The 25,498-nt window shown below is 36.0% G+C and overlaps 1 protein-coding gene across 1 annotated transcript in view; it reads left to right on the forward strand.

The window, feature by feature from the left end:
- VPS41 (vacuolar protein sorting 41 homolog (S. cerevisiae)) overlaps positions 1 to 25,498 on the forward strand; it is a 184,620-nt gene that overhangs the window by 64,507 nt on the left and 94,615 nt on the right. Inside the window, exon 5 of the mRNA XM_011944508.1 lies at positions 17,235 to 17,309. Within this exon, the coding sequence (XP_011799898.1) occupies positions 17,235 to 17,309 (75 nt within the window). The remainder of the gene's footprint in view (positions 1 to 17,234; positions 17,310 to 25,498) is intronic.

The raw sequence follows: 25,498 nt of genomic DNA on the forward strand, positions 1-25,498 counted from the left end.
GGAAAACAAGGGCTTTACTCTCTCAAACGTTTGCATTTTAGATAAATAGAATGCATTAGCATTGCTGCAGCCATTATTAAATCAAAAATAAAAGTGAGAAAAATAAGAACACACCTTTACTCCTAACAGATTTTCCCTTCATCGTTGATGGTATCATTTACGTGTATATTGAGAACTTAAACAGGGATATTAATGGGCCCTGCTGAGATGTTCGTAAAGCTCTGCAGCCTTCATGGATCTGCTATATATTTGGCTTTCTTTAGCTGCTTTTATTAGTGGAGTTTGTCCTCAAAGGCGTGGCATAGCAGATCCTTAGGATTAGGATAGCCTAAGGATCTGAGTCTAAGGATCTGAGACTTAATTTTATAGAATATTAACATACTTATAATTTCCTTTTTAGTTATATGGTCTCAGGGATGACAACCCCGTTTCTGTTGCCTTACTGTTAGAGAAAAAAATTTATTACACTCCTAGGGAATGTTCTCTGGGAAAAAAGGAAAAATTTTGTTTTCTGAAACTGTAGTGTTAGATGCCCTGTGGACTAGGAGTCTTAAGGATATGGCCAACTACTGGAGGATGCTGTATTTTTTTTTTTTTTTTACCAAACTCATTTGGATTTGGTAAAACATCAGTGTTTATTTCTAGGCTAAATTATCATTTAAAATAGTTCAGATCAATTGGGCTGTATGATGTATGAAAATGTCTATTTTGTGACTCACAGTTGGAATGGAAGGGATTGTTCCTTCTCCAGTGAGTTCAACACTAAACTATTCCCAGCAACGTCCTGCCAGTGGGACGGCCCTTTTCATTATTAGACAGCTTGTCTTTTTTAAAAAAAGTCCTTGTTTCTTTTTCTGTGTGGTCTACTGGGCCAGACAAGGTGAAGTCTCCTACTGTTTTTTAATCTAAATACCGGGCCCAAGAAAAAGCCACTCTTTGCCTAGTTGCAACGACTGTGTTTCCAGACTCCTGATGAATATTATCTCTTTAGAAGGCCTGTTCTCTTCTACCCTCAGTGTTTTCTTCCATCTCTGTGACGTTTTATCCTCTATCATCTGCCTCCATTATTCCCCATATATCCTCCTGATGCTTCTTTTAACTTGTTCTTTCCTTTGCTGGTTCTTTATATTGCCATCATCCTTGTTCACATCTTTATTGAATCTCACCTGGGTTATTGCAGTAAAACCCAACTGATCTCCCTGCCTTGTGTTTCCCCAATCCCTCTTTCACACAGCTGCCCAAGTAATCTTCCTAAAGTAGTGCTGGGATTTTGTTATTCCCCTCCCTGAAAACACTCGACTGACTCCTTGATGCCTGTGGAATAAAACAGCTCTTCTGGGCGGCACTCAGGACTTCTGCTTTCTGTCATAACAGTGGTCCCCTGCACTGCACCTACACTGTATCCAGACTTCATCCTTTGGCTCTCGTTGGAATGCACTTTCTTGTCTTTGCTTATGCAAATTATTGGTGTCATCTTCTCTGTGACACGGTCCTTGATGACTCCATGCAGAAGAATATGTGTTTGGTATTCATTTAGTAATTGCTACTTACTCCTTCAGCAAACAGTCTCCAAGGATGTGCTAGGGATATAAGATAAATAAAACACAGACCCTGTTCTCAAGTCACTTGTGGAACAAACAATGGTTTGTAATGTAATGTGTTAAAGTATAAAATAGAGTTGTGTTCAAAGTACTGGGGTCACAGACTCTGTACACATCTTGTATTCGGGTCATGTTTTTTTTTTTTTTTTTTTTAAATTCTCTTTATATCATGTTGGGTGTTTGGTACTATTAGTTGTTTTGTTGTTAAATGCGGTTATTAATGAATTCTTCTGCATTATTGCCTTGCAGTAATCCGGTGACTTGGTCATTCTGTGTTTCTCTATCACTCTTTCTTTTGTATCTTTGTTGGATATATGTACAAGCAAGGAAAATATTTACTTGGTTTAAGAACAAATAATTTTTTAAATCATATTTCACACATTGTATGTCACCATTTTGAAAACTTAGTTGTCTTTCATTTGAGGTTACTTATAGATGGAAAAAAAGTTTATTCTTTTTAACAATGATATTCTTTTCAACAATGATATTCCAGTAAAGTGGATTGTTTCACAGTGGTATCAGAACCAAGTGTAGGGTTTGGTTTATGGCAGGTGCTTGGCAATTCTTCATTGACAGTGTGAGTACTAGAAAGAGAAACTTTGTTGGCTCCTTATGTCATTGCTCAGACTGGTTTTGATTTACATAAGAGGTCCTGTTAGTTTTCTCTCTTCCCTGCCAAATTTAGTATTGTAAACAGCCATTCAAGACATCTTCGGGAGACCACAGTGCAACTTGTCCAAGGTGTTGATCTGAACTGTTAGGGAAATTTAACTTTCTCTTAGTAGCAGTAGGATGTGGCCATTGCACACTCTGGGGAAAATGAGCTCCAACTCTAGATTTACTGTTCATTCCACCTCACTGTACAGGACAACTTTAGGATTTGTAGCATCCCAGAAGGTGACTATCTTCAACCTGAACGTATTTCAGTGATTTGTAAGCTTAATAAGGACAAGGATCACATTTGTTTTGTGTACCACTGTGTATTTGGTATCCAGCACAGTCCCTGGCATGAGAATAAAAGAGATAATTTGTACCAAAAGCCTCTTTTTTTCTTTTTATTGAAGTAATGTTTTGAATATTTCCCAGATTGTGAATAACTATCTTGAGTACATAGTCAGTGTCTGGTGCCATGTGCAAGCCAGGCTTCTGCTGTTGTCCATGGGCATGTGGCAGGCATGGGCAGAAGATGAAGTTTCACAAAAAGAAAACAGCTCAAGGAATCAGCAGTAGGCCAGCCTTTTAGGAGGCAAACTCTTTAAATCCTCCCTGTGCTTTTAAAGGTTGTTAGGATTTAGCCAACGTCTATCTAATAAGTCTTCTGTAGGCGGAAAGGCTGTTCTGTGCCCCTGCCTGTGTTGAGGTTCTACCGTCCTGGTGGGTGCAACAGCAGGGTGAATATCTGAGCCTTTTACCTGTCAGCCATGCGCACAGGGCTGTTGGTCTCAGGCACAGAGTAGGGACAGCAGCCTAGGGCTTTAGGGGTCAAATGAAGTTGCAAATGGTCATAAGTTTGAAGTTGCTTATGGTCTCATAAGTTTACAGCATATAAATGCTCTTGTGGGGGAGGTAGTTAAAAACTCTTGATTAGAGGAAAAGTTAAGGAAAAGAGTAGGCATATTTTAATGAATAAGCAGAGACTGATTTATAAGCATTCTCATAAATATAGAAAATTTAAGCTCCATTATTAAACAGGAATGATGTGGATGGGCAAAATTATTTTCTTTCCAAACAAGATGACTCTTCCTCAGAATTTCTTTCCATTCTTCACATTCTCAGATGATTTTTATTTTTTTTAAGATTATTTCCAAGATGTTAGAGTTTAATCAAGGATGTTTATATTCTAATAGAGTAATTTGATTTTTAGATCATTAGAATGGAAATTTAAGTGGCTAAAGTTTCCTAACAAATTTACTTTTTTCAGTCTATGTTAGAAGTTAGAGAATATTAGGGCTATACGGAGATACATATAAATGGTGCAGTCGTATATCTTAAAGTAATCATTTTATATTATTCACTTTCATTTTGTAGCATCAGGGCACAGCTCTGATGAACCATAAAGCCACTTGAAGCACTGCAGCTACTGTGAAATCACTGGGAAGGAATCGTCTGCAGTTCAATCGACTGTGATATTTGGGAAACATTTGTGCACTCTTATATTAGGAGTATAACACTCATCATCTCAAATAGTAGACATGTTATTGTTTCATATTATTAAAATAGCAGTATTGGTAAGACTAATTTTTAGCTACTATATAACTTAAATAAATACCTTTCGCTTAGAAAGCAGCATTGCTTATATATATAAATAGAGGTGAACTTTTTAAAGTATACATTTATAGTAGATAATCAGTAGTTGTTTTTGGAATAAAAGGATATTTCAACCACATTTTCATGCAGTATATTAAATATAACATAACCTGGCCATGCCACATTTTATCACTTACCCCTTCTGTTTATAAATTGCTGCCTTTTGAATTTCCTAATTATTTCGCAAGTTGGAATGAATTGTTACTGAGAAAGCATTATTTCCTCATCTGTAGAAACAGCAGCTTCTGTTAAAATCTGGATTGTCTTGAAAGAGCTTCAATATAATATAGTCATTCAGTTTTAAAGGTGTAGAGTCATCTTTAAAACCTCATAAGAAGACTTTTTTGCATATTCATATTAATTCTGAAATATAATTAGTGTCACGGGGACATGATCGCCACATGTGGACTGTCAGCTCTTCATCAGCTACTCCAATCTGATCAAATCTTTTCAGCTGAGTATTGAAAACCTTGGGTCCCAAAAGAACCCAGGGGCATGTCAGAAATTAACTCTTTCCATTGAACTTAATTGAGGCTTTATCATCCTTTAAATTTTTTCTTATTTTTAAGAAAATAACATTTTAACAAAACTCTGCCTCTGCTTTTATTCCGCTCTGTAGTTGTCTTTTTCCGGAGCTTTTGTTTATTTATGTATTTGCCTGTTTTCTCGTTACATGAGATGTGCTTCAGACTCCGAATGATTGTGGTTCTTGTTCTCTCGGGAGCTTCATGAGCTTTTCTATGCCAGATGCTGAGTTTAAAGTAGATTTCTGCTCTCTTGGGCTCACAATTAAGTGCCAGAGACAGGCAGTAAAGTGAGTTATTGTTCTGAAACAGAAATGCTTGGATAGAGACTGATGTGGGAACACACAGAGGGGTATGCCATCCTGCAGAAAGGAAGTTAGGGGCCTTCCCATAGGAGGTGATGCTTGCATTGAATCTTTTAGAAAGAGCAGGAATTAGCCAAGTGGTGGGTGACAGAGGCTGTGCATGGCCTATTCTAAGCCGAATATATAGAGTTAAAGAAAACATTTTAAAAAACCGGGATGTTTAGAATCTTGTGAATCTTTAGGATCTGGCTGGAAATGAGCCTGAAGAGATAGGTGGAGCCACACAATGAAAAATGGCTTTATCAGTAGGACGACTGTTATTTTACTATTCAAATGAGGATGAAAGGGCAGCTCTTAATAATTATACCTGGGCAGCAGTGACAGACACTGACAAGGGCAAACTGAGATGTATGGTTATTCTGTTTAAAAGCCATATTAAGGAATTTACTTTTAACAGAGTAGCAACATGTGTAATTTGCTTTTAGAAGACTAACTTTGGGATTCGCAGTGTGGAAAATGGGGTGTTGGAGAAGACGAGTGTGTGTTAGGGGATGTGCTTGTGGGACTTATTTGGGGAAGTGGTGTGAATTAAGAGACCATCTGCTATAGCAGTGGGAAAAGGATGGATTTGAGAGGTATTAAGAGAGATAGAAGGATAGGACTTAGTGACTTTTGATTGCTTGTTGGGGGTGTGAGGGAGAAAAATTTCTCTGGGATGACTCTTAGTACTCTGGCTTAGATAGCTAAGTGGACTGAGGGTCATTAGGTGAAATTGAGAATACAGAAGAAGGCACTGGTTCTGGAATTGACAATTTGACATAGAGCTGTAGAGTGGTTGTTAATGTGAATATGCAGCTCTAAAGAGAGGCCTGAGCTGGATTGAAAATACTGCTGTTTAAGAGGCAGGGTGAGGATCTACAACCTGGAAGGGTGACTGAGAAGTTGTGAGTAGAGGCTGGGTGTGGTGGCTCACGCCTGTAATCCCAGCACTTTGGGAGGCCAAGGTGGCTGGATCACCTGAGGTTAGGAGTTCAAGACTAGCCTGACCAACATAGTGAAACCCTATCTCTATTAAAAATACAAAAATTAGCTGAGTGTGGTCACGCATTCCTCTAATCCCAGTTACTTGGGAGGCTGAGGCAGGAGAATTGCTTGAACCCGGGAGGTGGAGGTTGCAGTAGGCCAAGATCACGCCATTGCACTCCAGCCTGGGCAGCAAGAGCAAAACTCCATCTCAAAACAGCAACAACAACAACAATAACAACAACAAAAATTGTGAGTAGAAAGGCAGGAAGGAAATGAAGAGAAGTGGGTGTAACGGAAGCCAGTGGAGGAGAGTTTCAGATGCCAGAAAGTCATGGGGACTGAAGGACATCCACTGACTTTGAAGCTAAGAAGGCTTTGGCAACCTTTCCCCCAGCAATTTTGGTGGTGTCATTCAGGTAGAAGACCCATTTCTTGTCTGCTAGTAAATGGACATACGGAATGAAAGGAAATAGGCAGCCATTCCTTTGTATACCTTGGATGATTGGTTCCTTGGAAGTATCTTTTCTCATCAATTGGCAAAAATGGTAACTTGAGCAAGAGAATAGTGAGACATGTGTATATGTATTTTCCATGTCCACGCTCATGAGGAATGAAGTACAGCTAAGGCTGGCCAGCCAGGCTTCTTTGTTGGTTGAATGACTGTGACGCAATTTAAACAGTATTTGTAATACAAAAATTGGTTCTTTTTTATTTTGTAGTCTGGTTCTGGATTCTTCCTAGATACTTACAATTCTAAGTGTAGTTATTAAAAAATCTACAACCCTCAAACTGTAAATATTTTAAATTGGTTTTGAATGAGAACAAAAGGGGGAAGGAAGATGAGTTGCTGCCAACACAGTGGCGACTCTCAGCTGTTCAGGGGCAGAAGGGCGAGGTCACCTGAGAAACTTGTGTGCTTCAAGTGCAGGAGTGGTGAACTGGACCAGGGAACGGGTGGGTCTGGTCCTTTTCACTATCTTCTCCCGGGATGAAAACATTAAATGGTTTTACTATTTCCATGAAGGAAGTCATCTCTTCTCACTTTTAAGCGAAAGCCAGCAGTCTGTCTGGTAATTAATAGGATCTTTCCATTTGCTAAGGGGACTGAAATTTTCAGCATCTTAATTTTTGTTTCTTTCATTTTACATTTAATGTTTACTTTTGCATTACTTTGTTTTAATTCTGAACTACTTTATCATTATATGTTTAGTAATCATTGTTTCTGTTTTTTATGTTGAACATTTAAAAATCTTCATTTATTTAACATTTATAACATATCCAGAATTTAATATTGCTGTGACGTCAGACTAGGAGTGTATTCATTATTTTTTCTTGTAGGATTTTTGTTCAGTCTCTTTCCTAATATTTGTGATGATTTTTCACTTGAGAGCTAAAGTCTTCTCCCCCATTTCCCTAAGGGGAAGCATATTGTAATAACTGTCATTAAATAATTTCCCCACAAACAGTGTGCAACAGGTTCTTGTTTTTATAGCCTATTTTTTGGTGGGAAGGAGTACTGATGTGCTAGGTAAGAATGATGGATTTTGCTTTTGTCATTGGGCCCATAAATAACAAAAATATAACAGAAAATAAAAACATAACAATAGTTTACTTATTTTTTTACTCAACAGTGTTTATATAGCTCATTGTTGTCAATGCTGAGGGAAAAGAAAGTTGGAAGGAAGCAGTGGGTCAGCAGCGTCAGTGTCACAAAGCAGTCAAGGATGGGAAGGCTGAAAGAATTCCCCGTTTGCTTCAGCCTCTGAAGTTCTTGGCAACCTTAGGGAGAGCAGTTGGTGATGGAAGGGTGGACAGCAGCTAGCTGCCATGCTACTCAGGAGTGACAGTGATGGGAGGCCCCGGAGCACTGAGTGGATGGCTCTCCTAGGGAACTGGCTGGAGCCCTTCTATCTTCCCTTTTGCATTTACTGAACCTATATTGTGAGACTTTCAAGAAAGCTTCGTGAAAGTTCTCCAACTTCAGGATTGCTTGTTTGATTAATATATTCTCCATCTTGAATCAAAGAAGTTTTAGTGCTGGAGAGGAAATCTTAGAGCAACTGAAAAGATTGGAGAGTTTATAGTTAAAGAATATATTGTTCTGGCCAGGCGAGGTGGCTCACATCTGTAAATCCAGCACTTTGGGAGGCCGAGGCGGTAGGATCACCTGAGGTCAGGAGTTCGACACCAGCCTGGCTAACATGGTGAAACCCCGTCTGTACTAAAACTACAAAAAAGTTAGCCAGACTTGGTGGTGCACACCTGTAGTCCCAGCTACTCAGGAGGCTGAGGCAGAAGAATCACTTCCACCAGGAGGCAGAGGTTACAGTGAGCCGAGATCACATCACTGCACTCCAGCCTGAGCGACAGAATGAGACTCTTGTTTCCAAGAAAAAAAAAAAAAAGAATATACTGTTCTGGTTTTAAAATAAGTCAATGAGAAAATAAGTATTTCTATTTGTTTTTGTTTTGTTTTGTAGATGTATAGAAAACTTGCTATTAGGTGTGTTTTTCATAGGCTTCTTAAATCCAGGTGGAGGTCTTGCTTCCCTCCTGGGCGCATCATCAGTGGAGAGTAAAATAAGCAGTAAAATGAGCTTTTCCCAAGTATGAAAGAACAGACGTTTGCTTTTCACACATGGAGTGTAAGTGTGGCGTGCTTGCTAACTGTGACTAAAGAGCATGAAGCTACATAGGCAACCATGTGGATGTTGGGATTGCTAACTAGTGGGTCTCTGAGAGAACGAAAATGAAATCCTGTCTTCTATTTCTTATTCATTCCTCTCTGTGTCCATGGGGATGCAGCATTTTTGAAGGAATCAATTATCCATTTGTTAGTCAGAGGAGCCTTACAAATTATACATTAGCAGATTGATTTCTTGGGTTCACTGTTGGGGGACTGATAGCTTAAGGTGGGATGATGAGGAGTGTCAAGGGAAAAGAAGTTGCCACAAAGAACACCGTTAAAAGCAGCTTTCGAAATGATCGTGAATTTATTCCTAATTGAAGAGCTGACATAATCCATACTAAGTGTATTTATTTCAAGCATCTTACATTAGGTAATTGATTATCACATGAGGTGTACATGTTGGTAATTTTGCCTTTTCTTTAAATTTAAGAACTCGAGACCACCTGTAGTGGACCTAGATTTAGAAGGTGTGTGCTGGTCCTTGCCCCCTCCTGCTTACTCGGACTTCTTTTTTTATTCCATTAAGGAAACATTTTTGTATGTTCTATAGTGTCAGCTTGACATTATTGATTTTTGAACAAACTCACTTATATTGTCCAGAATTCCAAACATGTCTCCATTAGTAATAAAATTGTAGCTAATGGAAAATACAGCTGAGGCCATTTTTCTCTGGTCTTCTTTTCTCTGGTCACTCTCTCTTTCCTACATTTATGCCAGTATTACATCTTTGCAAACACACACCCCAAATTGTATGTTTAGATGTGATGCTTTCTGCTCATTGCTGTTATGGTGAAAGGTTTAGGAAAATCAGGCATTTTAGCTATGTAGAATCTTGTACTGGAAGGTTCCCCTCTATGTTTAGGAATATCTTGTACCCTTTCTCTCCTTCCTGTTGTTGTTGTTGTTGTTGTTTTCCTGTCGTTGCTGCTTGTTTCTTTGTTTTCAGTATATAGAAATGACAGATGCGTGTAAGGCATTTGTTTCTTTTATAGGAGGAATGATTATGGATGCCAGGCTAGTTGCATGCAACATTGACAGTTGTAATATTGAAATCCTCTTGTTTATTTGTTCTTTATTAAATGTTATGGAACTGTTATGGAAATGGAATGTGCATAGTAATGGTACTCAGTTATCACTCAAAAATATGCATGTGAGTTCCTGGAATCCTGGTTTTAAATATTATATTTAATATCTGGTTTCTTTTTGTTTTTAGATTAATGAATTTGCTACCTTGCCATATTTTAAAACTATCTTCTGATTAGAAACAAAATAAATATTTTTTTTGTAGAGATCTAGTAAAACATAGAAAGGAGTAACCCAAACAATAATAACTTAGCACTCAGATATAACCAATGCTAATATTTGGGAGTATCTGCTTCCAGTCACATAGGTGATATACAAATACTCTAAATATAGTAATATTCGGCTAACCTGGAGTTAACCAAACTTCAAGGTTTGAGAGCACAGTTCTCCTGACAGCCAAATCTACCCAAGCCTTCTGACACACACTGCAAATTCTGGGGATTCCCAAAACCACCCTCATGTTTGATAGGTAGGAGACTCACAGAACTCACTAAAAGCTGTTGTATTAATGGTGCTTTATTACAAGGAAAGGATACAGGTCAAAAATCAGACAAAGGAAGAGAGAACATATAGGCTACAGCATGGGAGGGTTTCAAATGTAAAGCTTTCATTGTCCTCAGTATGCGCTACCCTCCTGGTATAGATGTGTGCTGACCAGAGAAGCTCCCCTGAGCCTCAGTGTTCAGGATTTTTATGTAGACTCTATTACACAGGCATGATCGATTGAGGATTATTCATGTGGTTAATCTCAGCTGCTAGGTTGACTAATACCACTCTGACCCAAAGCCCCCACCCACTACATGATTGGTCTTTTTGCTTTGTCCAGCTCCCACACTAATACGATTGGGTATGGCAGGCCTACCCTAATGTCTGGTCTGGCCAGCCCCCTGCCTTTGACTTAAGATGTTCCTGTCGACACAGAAGCCAAGGGCAAAGACTGAACCTCTCATTGGACAAAGCCAAATACCTTAGTACATAATACCTTTTTGTTAACTTAATTCTAAGAATTATCATTTAGATGCTTTGCTTTTAGAAATTTAGATAATTTCTATTTTTTAGTATCTTACAAAAGAAACTTGTTGTGAAAAGGCCCTTGTGAAAAAATCTTTTTGCTTCTCTTTGGTCATAATAGGTAATGCATATTTTAAATAATTTTGATACACATTTTCAAATACCCTTCAGAAACATTTTCCAAATTTAAATTATTACCAGCAGTATGAGTATCCTTTTTTGTGCTGCTTTGCCAAAACTGTTTTTGAAAGTTTGCTATTTCCAAAGGTAAAATATATTGTTTTGGTTTTCATTTTTTTTTTTTTGTTAAATTGACTCTTATTCTTGTTTACTTACAATTTATGCACATTGACTGTTTACTTAGTTTGATTTTGGTGACTAAAAAATTCAAATTTATTCAAAAATCACTGCAAAGAAAATTTTAAAATATATAATAAGGTACGAAGATGTTTGCAGTCTGCATGACATGGGGTAAATATCCTTAAATATCCTTAACCTATAATGACTTCTTATAAATCAGTTTAAAAATTACAGACATCTCAAAAGTAAAATAGTTTCTGCTCCTGGATTCATTCTTAGAACCGATAGCGTAAGACTGCAGTTTTTACTGATGTCTTTTCTCTCCAATTCTATTTAAAGTGACCCAAGAAATGGAGAATATTTATATTTTCACTTTGAAACAGAGAAGGGAAGACTGTAGTAAATAATCAAGTACTAAATAATGTGATTGCATTGATTTTGGGGAGGCATAAATCAAGTATAATTTATAATAATTTAAAGGTAATTACTAATAAGATAAAAGATCAACAACATCTAATTCTTGGATGGAAAAGAAAAAAATTTGAGTACTATAGCAAATAATAAAAAATCAAATGGGGACACATAAAAACTGTAAAATAATGTAGTAACAAAGCCAATACTAAATGGATCAGATATTCTGTTACTATTAATTAAAGAAAAATAACCTTAGCTTTGAAGGACACATATTTTACAAAATGATGAAAGTGAAAAATAAAAATGTGAGCAAAATACACTGTAAAAAGCCAAACAGAAATCAAGTGTGTTGGCAGTAGAAATGTGACAAAAACTAGAATTTAGAGCAAAAGAACATTAACCAGCAGAAGGCATAGTATGTTGATTACATTTACAAGTTAAAAGGAAGATTGAGTACAATCATTATACCCTTTGATATGCCAAATTATAGGGCATCTAATATCTGGACCAAAATTCATTTGAAATTCAAGGATAAATGAACAAAACTACAATTGGAGTAAGAAGTTTTTAAAACTTGTTTTTAATCAGTTTTGATAGATGAAGGAAGAAAACAGTAAGTATATAGAGAAATTAAATAATATAAATAGCGTGATTTAAAAATACATATTTTGAGCCTAAAATAGAGAATATGCATTATTTTTGAAATTATATCTTAAGAATAATTAGAGAAATTATTAAATTTCTAAAAACAGATATTATACAAACCACATTCACAGACCACAATTCATTCACACTAGACTTTATTAATAACTAGATTAATGGGCAAATACAGCATGACCATCCTTGGAAATGAAACAAAATGTTACTTTTCTCAAAAAGGAAATAATTATTGTAATTAAACGTTAACTTTTGTCTTTCGATTTGTGGCCAGTGATAATCAAAAGCATTTTATTATATGACTGACAAATCAGTAATTACAATTATTAGGTAGTATATTAAAGTCTGGAAATTTCAAGATGGTGAACAAAATTATTCTAAAATTAAAAAGGAAAAAATTAAGGAATAATAATAAGAAATTAATAAATAGAAAAATTTTAAAATAAAACAAATTGATGAAAATATTGTTTCTGCAAAGAGGCTACCAGTACAGCTGATATACACCTGATAATGATAATCAAAGAAAAAAAGGAAACAAAGTACTTATACCAGTAAGATATCTGTATATTTGCAAATATGAAATAGGAAAAGTAATAGTACCTAGCTTATAGAATTGCTGTGTTAAATGATGCATGTATAAAAGTCATAGAATAGAGCCTGATGTATAATGACCATATAGTAAATATTAACTTAGTAGTAATAGTTTTACTATTTATTCTTAGCAGTATGAATATCATCGGTATTACTAAAATTGTTAAAGAACAAAAAGTAAAATAAAAGTTATTTTCATCACTAATGAATTTAAAATGTGCTATATTTTTTTTTCTTGGAAAATATAAATGACCAGATTAGATTGAGAACATTTGAGTAGCTTGACAATTAAAGTGGAAAAAAATGAAAAAAAGATCTCAAGATTTAAGAAATAACCCATTAAAGATGTTGATCTCAGACATTTTTATGGGCTGGTTCCTTTTTATCTTTTTAAATTTTGAATGTTTATTGTGAAATGTAACTTTACATAAAATGTGTAGTAAAACAGATCGTCACCATCCAAACAGTCACAAAACTACCACTCTGTTGAGAATAAACCATGTGACCCTTCCTGATCACCGTGTTCTCTCTTCCCCTCAGAGGTAACCACTATACTGACCTTTATAGTAATAACTCTCTGACTTCTCCATTTTATTTTACAACCTGTATGTGCACCCCCTACACACTCTGGTTTTGCCTATTTTTTATGTTGTGTAAATGGAATCACACAATACGTGTCAGGAATGAGGAAAGGATGCTTCCTGTGATTGCTGCTCCTTGAATAAAACTATCAAACAAATATTAAGACCTCTCAGGGGAAGCATATAAAACTTTATTTAGAGATACCGAAGAAGACCTAAATAAATGAAGAAATGTTCCATGTTTGCGGATTGGAAGATTCAATATTACAAAGATAACAAAGGGAGAGCTCTCAACATTTTACCATTAAGTGCAATATTTTCCTTACCATTCAGAAGATATTCTTTAAGAGGTTGAGGAATTTTTCTCCTAGTGTGCTAAAAGTTTTTTTTTTTTTTAATACCATGAATGGATATTGAGTTTCATCAAAAACTTTCTGTATCCATTGAGATAATTCTATGATTTTTCTCAGTATAGAAAATTTGTGTTCATAGGTTAAATCAGCTTTGTATTTTTGGAATAAATTTGGATTTTCTCTATAAGTTGACTTTGTTAATTGTTTCTTTAGGATTTTTTCATTTATGTTTGTGGGTAAGATTTACTTGTACTTTTTCTTTCTCCTAATATTTTTGTTGAGTTTTATTAGTTTAAGGTTATCCTAGTCTGTTAAAATGGGTTAAGGAGCATTTCTTTTTTATTTTTTTCTCTGGAAGAATTTATGTTGAATTGGAATTTTTTATTCTTTGAACATTCTCTCATGAAGTTAATATTCTAGTTAGTGAGTTTGAAAATAAATAAGTAAAAGATATACTAAGATAGTGGCAAGTGCTAAGGAAACAAAACAAAAGCAATGAGGAGTTATGAAATGTTTGGGTAAAATGTTGAACTTTTAGATTGGTTGGCCAGAGTCTCACTGAGAAGATGATTAGCAGCGCAGAGTAGGCAGAAAAGCATTCCAGGCATGGGATGAACAAATGCAGAGGCCTTAAGGCTTGAGAAGTAGCAAAAGGTCATCAGGACTGGTGTAGAGAGAACCAGGGGGAGAGGGATGAGGTCAGAAGTTGGAGGGAAGGCAAAGGCCAGATAATTTAGGACTGTCAGGTCATAGTAAACATTTTGGCTTTTTTCTTGAGATAGGAGGCCATTGCAGGGTTTTAAGCAAAGGAATGACTCTTATTAACCTGTTAACAGTGTCACTGTGCAGGCTTGGGATTGAGAACAGATTTCTAGGAGAGTTAGGGCAGGAGAAAGTCATTTAGGAGACAATTATGATAATCCCTACTAGAATGATGGACCAGGATAGCAGCTGTAGGGGTGGTGAAATGTGGTCCAAGTCTGAATAAATTTCGTCATAAGAGGTGATAGGAATTATGAAAGATTAAATATAGAGTGGACATAAAGACAGGAATCAAAAGTGGCTTGAAAGTTTTTTCCCAGAGCAACTAGAAGAAGGCATTAACTGAGGTGGGGAAACCATCAGGAAGAGCCCTTTCCAGAGGGAATATTGGGATCTTGGTTTTGGATATGTTTTAGATGAGGTACATATTAGGCATCCAAGTACAGATATAAAAGAAACCATCTTAGATACTGGTCTGGAATAGGGAGAGGCCCAACCTGGAGATAAAAATACAGGGGTCATTCCATGGCCTGGAGAAAATATTATGTTTTGAGTATAGATGTAAAAAAGAAGAGGTGCAAGGACTGAACCATGAGATGTGGAAGTCAGGAGTTATCAGTGGTGCTATGTGCTCCAATTAGGTGAAGTAAGTTAGGATTGAACCAGGACTATTATGTTTAGCAACATTGGGGTCATTTGATCTCAAAATTCACAAGAATAAATATTGGAGAAAAGCCAAAGAAAATGTGAAAAATTGTGACTGAGACTTACTAGATTTCAAAACATACTGTGTACACCCTCTATAATTAAATCAATGCTAAATTGATATGGGAATGGACAGAGACCACAGCTGAAAACCCAGAATGTTATGTGAAAATTAGCTGGACGTGGTGGCACGTGCCTATAATCCCAGCTACTCAGGAGGCTGAGGCAGGAAAATCACTTGAACCCAGGAGGCGGAGGTTGCAGTAAGCTGAGATCGTGCCACTGCACTCTAGCCTGGTGACAGAGCTAGAATCCGTCTCGAAAAAAAAAAAGAAAATGAATTCTGAAATGTGAAAGACTTAAATATAAGAAATAAAGTAATAACCATCATGCAAAAAAATAGGAGACTGCATATACAATGTCTGGATAAATATTATACTTCATCCCCTAAAAATAGAAAAGAGCTCTTATAGATTGACAAAACAACAAACATGTTAATAGAAAAAAAAATGAGTAAGAGAGGTGAACAAGCAGTTTACAGAAGAGCAAATTAATTGGCCAATAGACTTAAGAAAAATGCTTAAGTTTATTAGTAGTCAGGAAAATGAATCAATGAATATTGATCGTTGGCAGAAAAAAAGTCAAAAAAAAAAACCTTCTATTGCTAATAGAGGTACGTGGGAAAAAGGATTCTTTTACCTTAGAGGTATGATTTTTTTCCCCCATAATGTTGCTAATGTGATGGCACAAATGGTTTCCATTCAGTGAGAAACATGTTGTAATGGAAACTTTGGTTTATTTGCACTTGGAATACTATTGTGTGCCATGCATAGTCCTTAGTAGCACTGTGGCTTTAGACACTTCACATAAATTCTTGAAGCCTCATTTTCCTCATTGTGAGATGGAGATAACCAGCCTTAGCTGACTACTTTCCTCTGGGGTTGAATAACAGATCTTGTGTATGCTAGGTCTTTGGAAATGATATAATGTGATTTACAGAATATTAGGATAGGCCATGAGCTTTTCAATACCAGAGTCCAAGAACAAATTACATAAACATGTATATAGAAAGAAAATCTACTAAGTGTAACTTGCAGTAAAGAAGAGCTTTGTAAAGAAGGCTTGATGTCTTAGCTGCTTTCATTATTGGGTCTCAGTTTTCTAAGCATAGAACAACGCTGTCCAGTAGAACTTACTGCAGTGATGATGTTCTGTGATCTGTATTCTTTCTAGTACAAGTCACATGTAGTCGTTGAACACTTGGCATGTGTTAGTGCAACAGAGGAACTGATTTATCGAATTTTAATTTAACTTTCAGTTTTAAAGGCTACATGTGGACAGTACCATATTGGAAAGGAAACCTAGGCTGCACAAACTTACTAAATTATAAATTTGAGGCAGCTTACAACCAGATGCCAAAGAAATTACAGTCAGAGGTTTGTGGAGTTTATATTTTCCAAGACTAAAATCGATATTAAAAAATTGTTGTTTGATGAACCCATGATCTGAATAAGGAAACTATTAACAGAAGATGTTCAATTTGAGGAAGGAATTTATTCAAAGACTATAGAAGCTGAACATTTAGACTTCTCAGCCAGAAGTCCAGACATGCTGGCCTAGGTGCTTTCCCAGATCAGCTTTTGCTTTCTTTGTAGATCCTTGCTGCCCAGTGCAGTATTCTTCACTCCTCCCAGGTTGTAGCCCTGACTCCTCTGTTTTCTCTGTTTTGATTCCCTGCTGTGAGCTTTAGTTTATTCTTCTACAAAATAGATCAAATATCTATCTTCAAGGACCTTTACTCTTCTAACATTCTAGGAACTTTAAGGAGCTAGCTTATTTTTCATGGGCTGCATCTCAGGAGTGTCGCTCGTGTGGTGATTTAGGGATCGAGATGAGAAAGGATTTTGTAGCCAGGAGTCTCATCTCCATGTCAGAATGTCTTTCAACAGCATCAATCAATGGGTGGCCTTTTTGGGGTCTGGGAGCCTTGGTCTGCCCTGACCTTTGCCTGCTTGCTCTGATATATTTTTCACCTGAAGATCTCACATTCAACTTTGCATATTTACATTTATTTTATCAACAAGCCAAACCATTTTAAGGCTAAATATTTTTTAAAAGCTACTTTGCAAGCTTATGTTCTAGCTGTTGTAGGCTTACTTTTCTTCTCATAGTTAGTTTCTACTGTGCTTTGTGTAAGATAGTTGGAAACTGTCATTATTTAAGAAGAAAACAAAGAGTTTACTATTTTACAAAGAGCAAAGACATTTGATTGTTGATACATATGTTCCTGAAGTTTTACACATCTTTTCGTCTTTTTCTTTTTAGAGTCCTGTGAAGATAAATCAGATTAGCTTGGATGAAAGTGGAGAGCACATGGGCGTGTGTTCAGAGGATGGCAAGGTATGGCAAGGATGTGGTCATGCTGAGAGTTCTGCTGTGGCGCCAGCCCCAGGTGATCGGAACAGCACCTTGCTTACTATATACCTGCATTAAGACAATCTTGATTATTCTTTCTGAGTATTGAAGTTGCTTCTGATTGGTCATAATTAAAATAAAATATATTTTGCATAAATGTGCCTTAGGAAAAGTAATTACAAGACTGTCAATAATGTAACTAGTATTAAACTGATTAACAGCTGTGGCAGGGTGACGTGTCCCCTTAATCATTACTGCCGTGCCACTTCTACTTCAGTGACTAGTCTGCAGTTCCTGCAAGATAGTAGTTTAATGCCTTTCTGCCATAAATCCACAAAATTGGATTTTGTGGGCATGATTTCTGTGGGCCAGTGGTTTTCATTTTCACACACAAGTTATGAATGTTTCTCTTGAATTATAGAATCTTTTGATAAGCAATCATAGTTTATCAGAAGAATAAAGTGTCTTACAATGGCCACATTAAATAAATGTAAAATCAATATATGTACAGTTTTCTAAAAACCTGGTGTCTACTTCCTCGACCAAGGACATACATCATTTGTGCAGTGTATAACTAACAATTATCAGTGCTTCTTGCTGATGTTGAGCTGTGACATTTAATGGTTGTGGTGATTGATTTTCCACTTATAAGAATGTCTTTTTTGTTTTTAAGTCGATGGAAATCTTTTCTAATGTTGGTTTGCAATGATAAAATTCTAATGCATAGTGTATTTAAGCTACTTTTCTAAAATAACAGTTTGAGAGAGTGCATTAAGAATCATTATAGATCTTTACATATTCCTTACTGAGTAAAGCAGATTTTCTAATCTAATTTTATATTTTTTATGTGCCCTAAATTCAGTGGGCCATTAAGATGGGTAAATTAAAAACGGTAAAAGTTTAAAAGTGTAAAAGAGTAATATATATATCTCAGTGTAAAAGAGATATACCCATTTAATCTGTTAACAAAAAGCAACATGAAGTCTCTTGACATACAAGAATGCATTTTATAGATCTAAGCCTAATGTTGCCCAAAGAGTCTTTTGAAACAGTAATTGGAACACTAGTGCTTTTCAAAAAGCACTGTCAAATTTTACAGTACTTTCAGAAATTCTGAGATTGTCATGATTATCAGAGAGAGATGAGGGAGGAGTTGGTTTGTGCAGAAATTGAGAAGAATTATACACACCGCTGAAACATTTTTTGTGTTCATGTATCTGTAAGAAAGATAGTCTTCATTTTGTTTTCTTAAAGGTGAGGAATTCCTTTTGGGCTGTTATCAATTTAATGGAACTAATTTGTTGAAAGATAGTACTCACTTTTTTTAAAAATTGGAAATGAATTTTTACTAAATACTTCATCTAGGAATTTTCAGAGCTTTAAATGTTGAAGAATTATTATTTAATGCACCAAAGTGGAATGTATTAGCTACTCCATCTGGTGGATAAGATGAACCTCAGATTATCTCATGGTACCCTTCTTGTCAAACACCTTGGTTTCCTATTTTGGTGAAATTTATAGCTGCCATATTTTGGTGTGGAACTGTGATATATTTTGGGAAATGATTTTCCCATATTTTTATTAACATTGATAGAATTGAAAATAAATCTTTTAGTACACATACTTATATGTAAGCTACTCCCTTACCGTGGGTTAGTCAGTATTGTGAAAGTTGAGAAGCTAGTATAGAATGATCTGGTAAAGTGGTTAGTGATGATAAAAACATAAAGACATTACACAAATACATTCCAGATACCTAAATCTAATGCTTCTTTAAATAGGTTTTGTGGGGTTTTTTTCTTTTCTTTAGTCTGTTAAGGATCCTAGATAGATAATTATTTATTAGGTTATTTCAAGGGTAACCTTTGATATTTGCATTCAGTTTTCAAGTCATAATTCCATCAGTTGTTTAAAATATACTGTTTATTCAGCTGGTGGTCATTTTCAATCTTTTTTTGTCATGACTTTTCTGCACTTGAGTTTTGCATTTTGAGACACACACATATATCGTGTGTGTGTGTGTTCAGTTTCAGTTTACTGGCATATGTTTCTAGAAAACTTTTAGGATAAGTACATACAAGGTTTATTTTGGGATCGCTTGCATATGTTGCTTTCATATGTAAACTATAATTTAGTATAAAATTCTGGGTTGGAATATTTTCTCTCAAAATTTTGGAGATGTTCCCTTTTTTCTGACATTTATTTTTGTAGACACGTCTGAAGCCAGCTTACTTTTGTTCTTTTCTAAAACCTTTACAATTTTTTTTTTTTGGTCCTGCCTTGGAACTTGGACTAATAATAATAATTACAACAAGAACAACAACAGTAATAAATGGTCTGTGTAATTCAGTTTGCTAAATTATGTCTAGTTCTGGTCTCTTTTCATTAATTTTGTCTGGTGCACAATCAGTCCTTTTGATCCATACAGTGAAGTATTATTTTCATTTCAGAAAAGTTTACTTCAGTTATAATTTTGATGATTGCCTCAGTTGCATTTGTTTTCATTTCTTCAAAGAAATTCAATAGTATAAAGCTGAAGGCAATATCGCTTAGAGGCTAAGAGCATAGCTGTGTATTCCAGCTGCCTGGGCTCGCATTCCCACTCGCTGTGTGAAGTTGGGCATGTTGCTGGGCTTGGCACTGCCTCCCTCTCCTCAGCTTGGCAGTGGGAGGCCCCTGAGGAGTGTTGTGAGGTGCAGGGTATATGGTGAGCTGTCAGTTATGTATTAATTGTTTTTATTGCTAACCATTCATTTTTAATCCATTGCAGTCTGGCCTCTTCCTGTCTCCCATTCTTGTACCTGAACTTTTCAAGGCAAAAGGGTGAATGATTAAGCACTATTTACCCTTCTCTTCCTTTTGGCAGTACATGAGTTGTACAGAAAAGTGTTCATTCATATTGTGTGATGTCTCACACATGTACTTTGCTTTCTCATTTTTAGCTTTTTATTTCTGTGTAGTCAGGGAGAGTTTCTCTGCTTGTTTGTGCCCTTCGCTGATTCACTTTTCTTCTAAAGTCTGTTTTGCGTCTTACTACTTCTGGAGTAGATTTTTATTCCATTTTGCATTTTTAATTTTTCTGAAATCTTTCCCAACTCTGTTTTCATATCAGCCTGATATATATTTAATTTTTAAAAAATTACAACTTTTTATATGCCATGGAATGTCAGGCGGGTGTTGTCTAGTGGTTAGCAGTGGAATTATCCTGTCACTTTTTAGCTATATGATGTCTGCTAAGTTATTTATACCTCTCTGTGCCTCAGTCCATTTCCTGCCCTGTAAAATGGGGATAATAACAGTACCTACTTATTGGGAGGATTAAATGAGTTAATATATGTAAATTACTTGGAATAGAACCTGGAACAGAAGAATCACTTATTAGTTGTGAGTTATTATTATAATCATTGTTGTCATCTTCCTGTTTTTCTGCTCCAGGTTCATAGCGGTCTGATCTTCTTATTGTGGTTGCCAAACAGTTTCTAGTTTTTCTTTGGTTTCTGGTTAATATTATTTCTTAAAACATGGTTATTCTCCCTTTGGGTCTTTGGAATGTTCTGCAGGACTTTTTTAATAGACCTTGACTATGCTTTTTGTTTGATTTGTTTATCCATTCCAGAACAGGGAGATCTCTTTCTGAACCTGGGTTAGCAAAGAGATTCAGTGTCTGACTTGCCCTTGTTATTGTTTTGGGCATTTTAGAATCACGCTAGTTCAGTAACAGGGACCCTAAAATGAGCTTAGTTTCCCTTAACTAGATGAAGGCAGCTCTCTAGGGGGAACTAGAGGCTTCTGTCATCACTCTCTGGTCTCTGATAGTCAGCCTGGGTGGAGAATATGAAAACCAGCAATCTTGACCACCAGAGTCCCTCTAGCTACTGCTGGAGGTATAATGACAGTTCACATGTCCAGCCTATTTTGATTTTTAATGTGTTGTTTGGAAGTGGAAGTTTGAAAGAGGCTGTTACAAGGGAAGTCTAACTGGGAAGGTTGTATAGCACTCTGGCCACCTCTGTCCTAGTTTCTCTGCATCAGGGCTGTTGCCCAGTATTCTGGTTGGCAAATTACGTAGAGTTTCATGCTAAAGTGGAGAATGATTACATCCCTTACTGTTTCATGAGGGTAGGTTTCCTCTATTTCAGGTAATAAAACACATACTACATACTTCTAAGGTACTCACATGGCTCTCTGGTTTGTAGCTAATGAGAAGTCCCCCAGGACTTTGCAGGAGCTTGGTTCTATGGCCAGTTGTTAGGAATTTTCTCTTTTTCTTCATTAGGTATTTTTGTTAGCAGGTTCAGAGAAGTTGTTAGGGCTTCTACAGGAGATACCATTTTCAAAAGGGTCCTCTCTCCTGTAACCTTTAATTACGTGATTCTTATCTTGGATGAGCTCTTCCCAAAAGCAAAGGGATTCACAGATAAGTGTGATTTTCACTGACAAAATGGCAAAATAAATAAAGAGGGAGAGAGAGGGGAAATAAATGAGAATTGTTTGGGATTTTATTAGCATTAGTGGTATAACCTGTGACCAGTTAGTTTGGCATGTCATAGTAGTGAAATGAACCAAAACATTGAAGGTTTTACAAAACACCCTTGTGCTGATACTGATAAAGCTTATGAGATTTGTCTTGTGAAGTTATATTTTTTAATATTGAAATAGAATATAAGAACAGTTGAGGAAAATGTTGCTCAGATAAACATAGTAATAGAAACTGACCAGAGAGTTCAATTCTTGATTTGCCACCTTCAGCAGTTACTCCTTCAGCCCCTGCTGTGGGTATGACAGTGATACTTTTGCTTCTGGCGAATTCTTAAGGATAGTGATGCATATCACTGTTACTATGAACTTGTTTGATTTTGTTCTCTTTTTGTTTATTCCTCTTTATCACTCTACTATTATGCCTTCAATATGCATTTTTAATTTTTAAAAGGACATTTATCCTTGGCAATTCCTAATTTAATTTTCAGCATTGCATCCACAATCCCTGTGTTTATCCACACATTTACTGATCTGTCAGTCTTTTTCTGCAGGCTTATGCATCATTTGTTTACATCTCACATACTTTTCTGCATAATAGAAATCGCTTTTTTTCTAAAAATTACCTTTATCCCATCTGTAAGGCAGAAGGAAGTTTATCCATTTGAATGAATAGTTGGCTTCATTTAATTTCAATTTCTGTCATAGAGTACCCTTAATTCAAAGTCTGATATTCATGTTCTTTTCAGTTTGGCACATATTTAAGGCTTTTGAATGTTTTTTATTGTTCTATTCTACTCTTCTTACACTTTATGTAAAAAGATATCTTTCTGTTTTGCAAGTTTCAGTTTATCCTATATAAAGATAACATGTAGAAGAATAGGATTTAGAATGCCTGGGTTCTGGTTCTAACTCTTCTGCATATGATTTTTATGACCTTAGGCAAGTCATTTTTCTACAGAATCATCTGTTCAACAGGCATAATGATATTTGCTCTCAGACCTAGCATTTTTGCTATGAGGACCAAATGAGGAACAGCAGAACATTGCCAATTGTGCAGAACTTCAAAAATATCATTTCACCTCACCAGAAAGTTTGATTTTGTTTGTTTGGGGTGGGATTTAGCCATTAGTTTCCAGGGATTTTAACTGTACAAGTGTGTTTGAGAACCATTGAGGTAAAGCATGTTGAAGCATTTAGGGATGTGAGTTAGTAGCAGTAGTGTGACATTTCACACAAGACCATGCAGTACATAACCTTATTGTACTGAAAAGAAATAGATTATGTTAGGAGAAGTTCAGCGTGCTAGTTGAGCAGGTGTTCATACTGAGGTAGCTTCACCAAGGTGGCCACTTGTTGATTCGCTCCATTAAGATTCACATGATTCAGGAGCCTTCTTCCTTTCACCTGGTTTTCTTAGATTTGTCGGGGTCCGTCAAGTTAAACTTCCCCAAGTAAAGTGAAACCCTGAATGCAGTGCTTTCCTTTTCTGCTTCTTAGCCATTATTTTATAAGATGTTTGTTATATTATCCTATGCCTATATATTTCCATAAAAGTAATGACTTTATAGCCGCTGAACAATGAGAAGCCAGGTGATAGGGGAGCATGTGTGTATTTGCCATGTCCAAAATACATTTCAAGACTGGCCTCAGGAAAAATGAAATTCCCTCTGTTTTACATTATATTATCGTTCGTTTGTGGGACCCAAATAACAAACTTGGCACAAGTATATGAAAACAGTAGTTACAATATGAGTGGATGGTCCCAAAAACTTTAATTTTAATGCATGAATCCATTTCCCAAAATTATAACATAAGTGAATTTCCTGCTTGGGACTTGAAAGAATGAACCACTCAGAACTTAACAAGATTAGAATAAGAAGAAATTGAAAGTTTGAATAGTCCTGTATTTATTTTTCAAATAGAATTTATAATTGGAAACCTTTTCACAAAGAAACTGTCTTAGTCCATTTGTGTTGCCATAACAAAATACCTTAGACTGGGTAGTTTATAAACAATAGAAATTTATTTCTCACAGTTCTGGAGGCTGGGAAGTCTAATTTCAAGGTGCCAGCATTTGGCATCTGGTGAGGGCTGCTCTCCTTGCTTCCAAGATGGCACCTTATTGTAACTTCACATGGCAGAAGGGATGAATGATGTGTCCTTGTGTGGCAGAAGGCAGAAGAGCAAAAGGGCTAGCTAGTTACCTCAAGCTCTAGCTAGTTACCTCAAGCTTTCTTATAAGGGCACTAATCTCACCTATGAGGGCTCCACCTTCATAACTTAATCATCTACTAAAGGCCCTACTTCTTAATACCATCACCTTGGAGGCTAGGTTTCAACACAATGAATTTGGGGAGAACACATACATTCAGACCATAGCAAAGCCATAAGACCTAGATGGTGTCATCAATGAATTCCCACAAAAGTTATAGAAGAATAATACCACTATACTAGACTAGAAAGAGAGTGGGAACATATTCAAATGTTGGGAAATAGTTCTCATTGACTCTAGTACTCTTTGTTAGCTCCAAGCTAACAAATAGATCTCACGGAATTCTCATGCTGAGAGTATAAATAACCATCACTTTGGAGGTTAGGTTTCAACGTAATGAATTTGAGGGAACACAAGCATTCAAACATTCTCATGGTGAGAGTGTAATTAATTTGAAACCACTTTGTGAAGTGGTTTGCCTATGAAATGTGAACATGCACATAAATTATGACTCAACAATTCCATTCCGTTATACACCCTTCATAAATATGTGTATAAGTGCACCAAAAGATTTGCAAAGTGTGTTCTTAGCAGCCTTATTCATGATAGCCACAATCTGGAAACAACCTAAGTGGTCATCAGTGGACGATGGATATGTGAATTTTGATGTATTCATACATTGAAATAATACACAGCAGTGGCAAAGAACCAACCTCTACTATATGCAGCAGTGTGGCTAAACCTCACAAAGAAAATGTTAAATAATGAATGAAATAAATCAGTGAAATAGAATATGATTCCTTACTTATAAAATTCTAACACCAGCACAGCTTATCCATGGCAATAGCTTTGAGGGTAGTAATTAGTTGGAGGGTGTTATTTCCTGGAAAGGGAAACAAAGGAGCTTATTGGCTTCTATTTCTTGATCAGAATGATGGTTACAGGGATATGTTTGTGTCATAAAAATTTGTCAAGCTATGAATTTATGATTTGTATTCTTTATAGCATGTGTTTTATATTTCAGTTTTGTTTTTGTTTTTTGTTGTTAAGTAAAGCACTCAGAAAATATACTAAGTATGAATAAAGTAGCCTGGAACAACTTTAAGGGAGAGACTGCTAAGCAGGAACTTCTGTGTTCTCAGTAGATTCAGCATAAGGTTGTGAGTTAAGTGTGGTTCACCTATCTCTTACCACATTGATCTATGTGGTTGGTTTATTTTATATATAAGAGAAAGACTCAAAAAAAAAGCTTCCCTTTCCTTTAAGGGATGAAAAAATAGTTCCTTTAGGGATAGCTTATGGAAGTTTATAAAAGAATATTAATAACTTGTTCAAATCTGTTTCATTTTTTAATGGTATGCATATAATACAATTTATGGTGATTGAAGGGAACTCTATCCGTGGGATGCTTATAAAAGCTTAATTGCAGCAAAGTACCCTCACCCTGATGGGATTTTCTTTTTTCTTTTTTTTTTTTTTTTTT

This window comes from Colobus angolensis, unplaced genomic scaffold (assembly GCF_000951035.1).
Source record: "Colobus angolensis palliatus isolate OR3802 unplaced genomic scaffold, Cang.pa_1.0 Scaffold232, whole genome shotgun sequence".
In the NCBI taxonomy this organism is placed as follows: Eukaryota; Metazoa; Chordata; class Mammalia; order Primates; family Cercopithecidae; genus Colobus; species Colobus angolensis.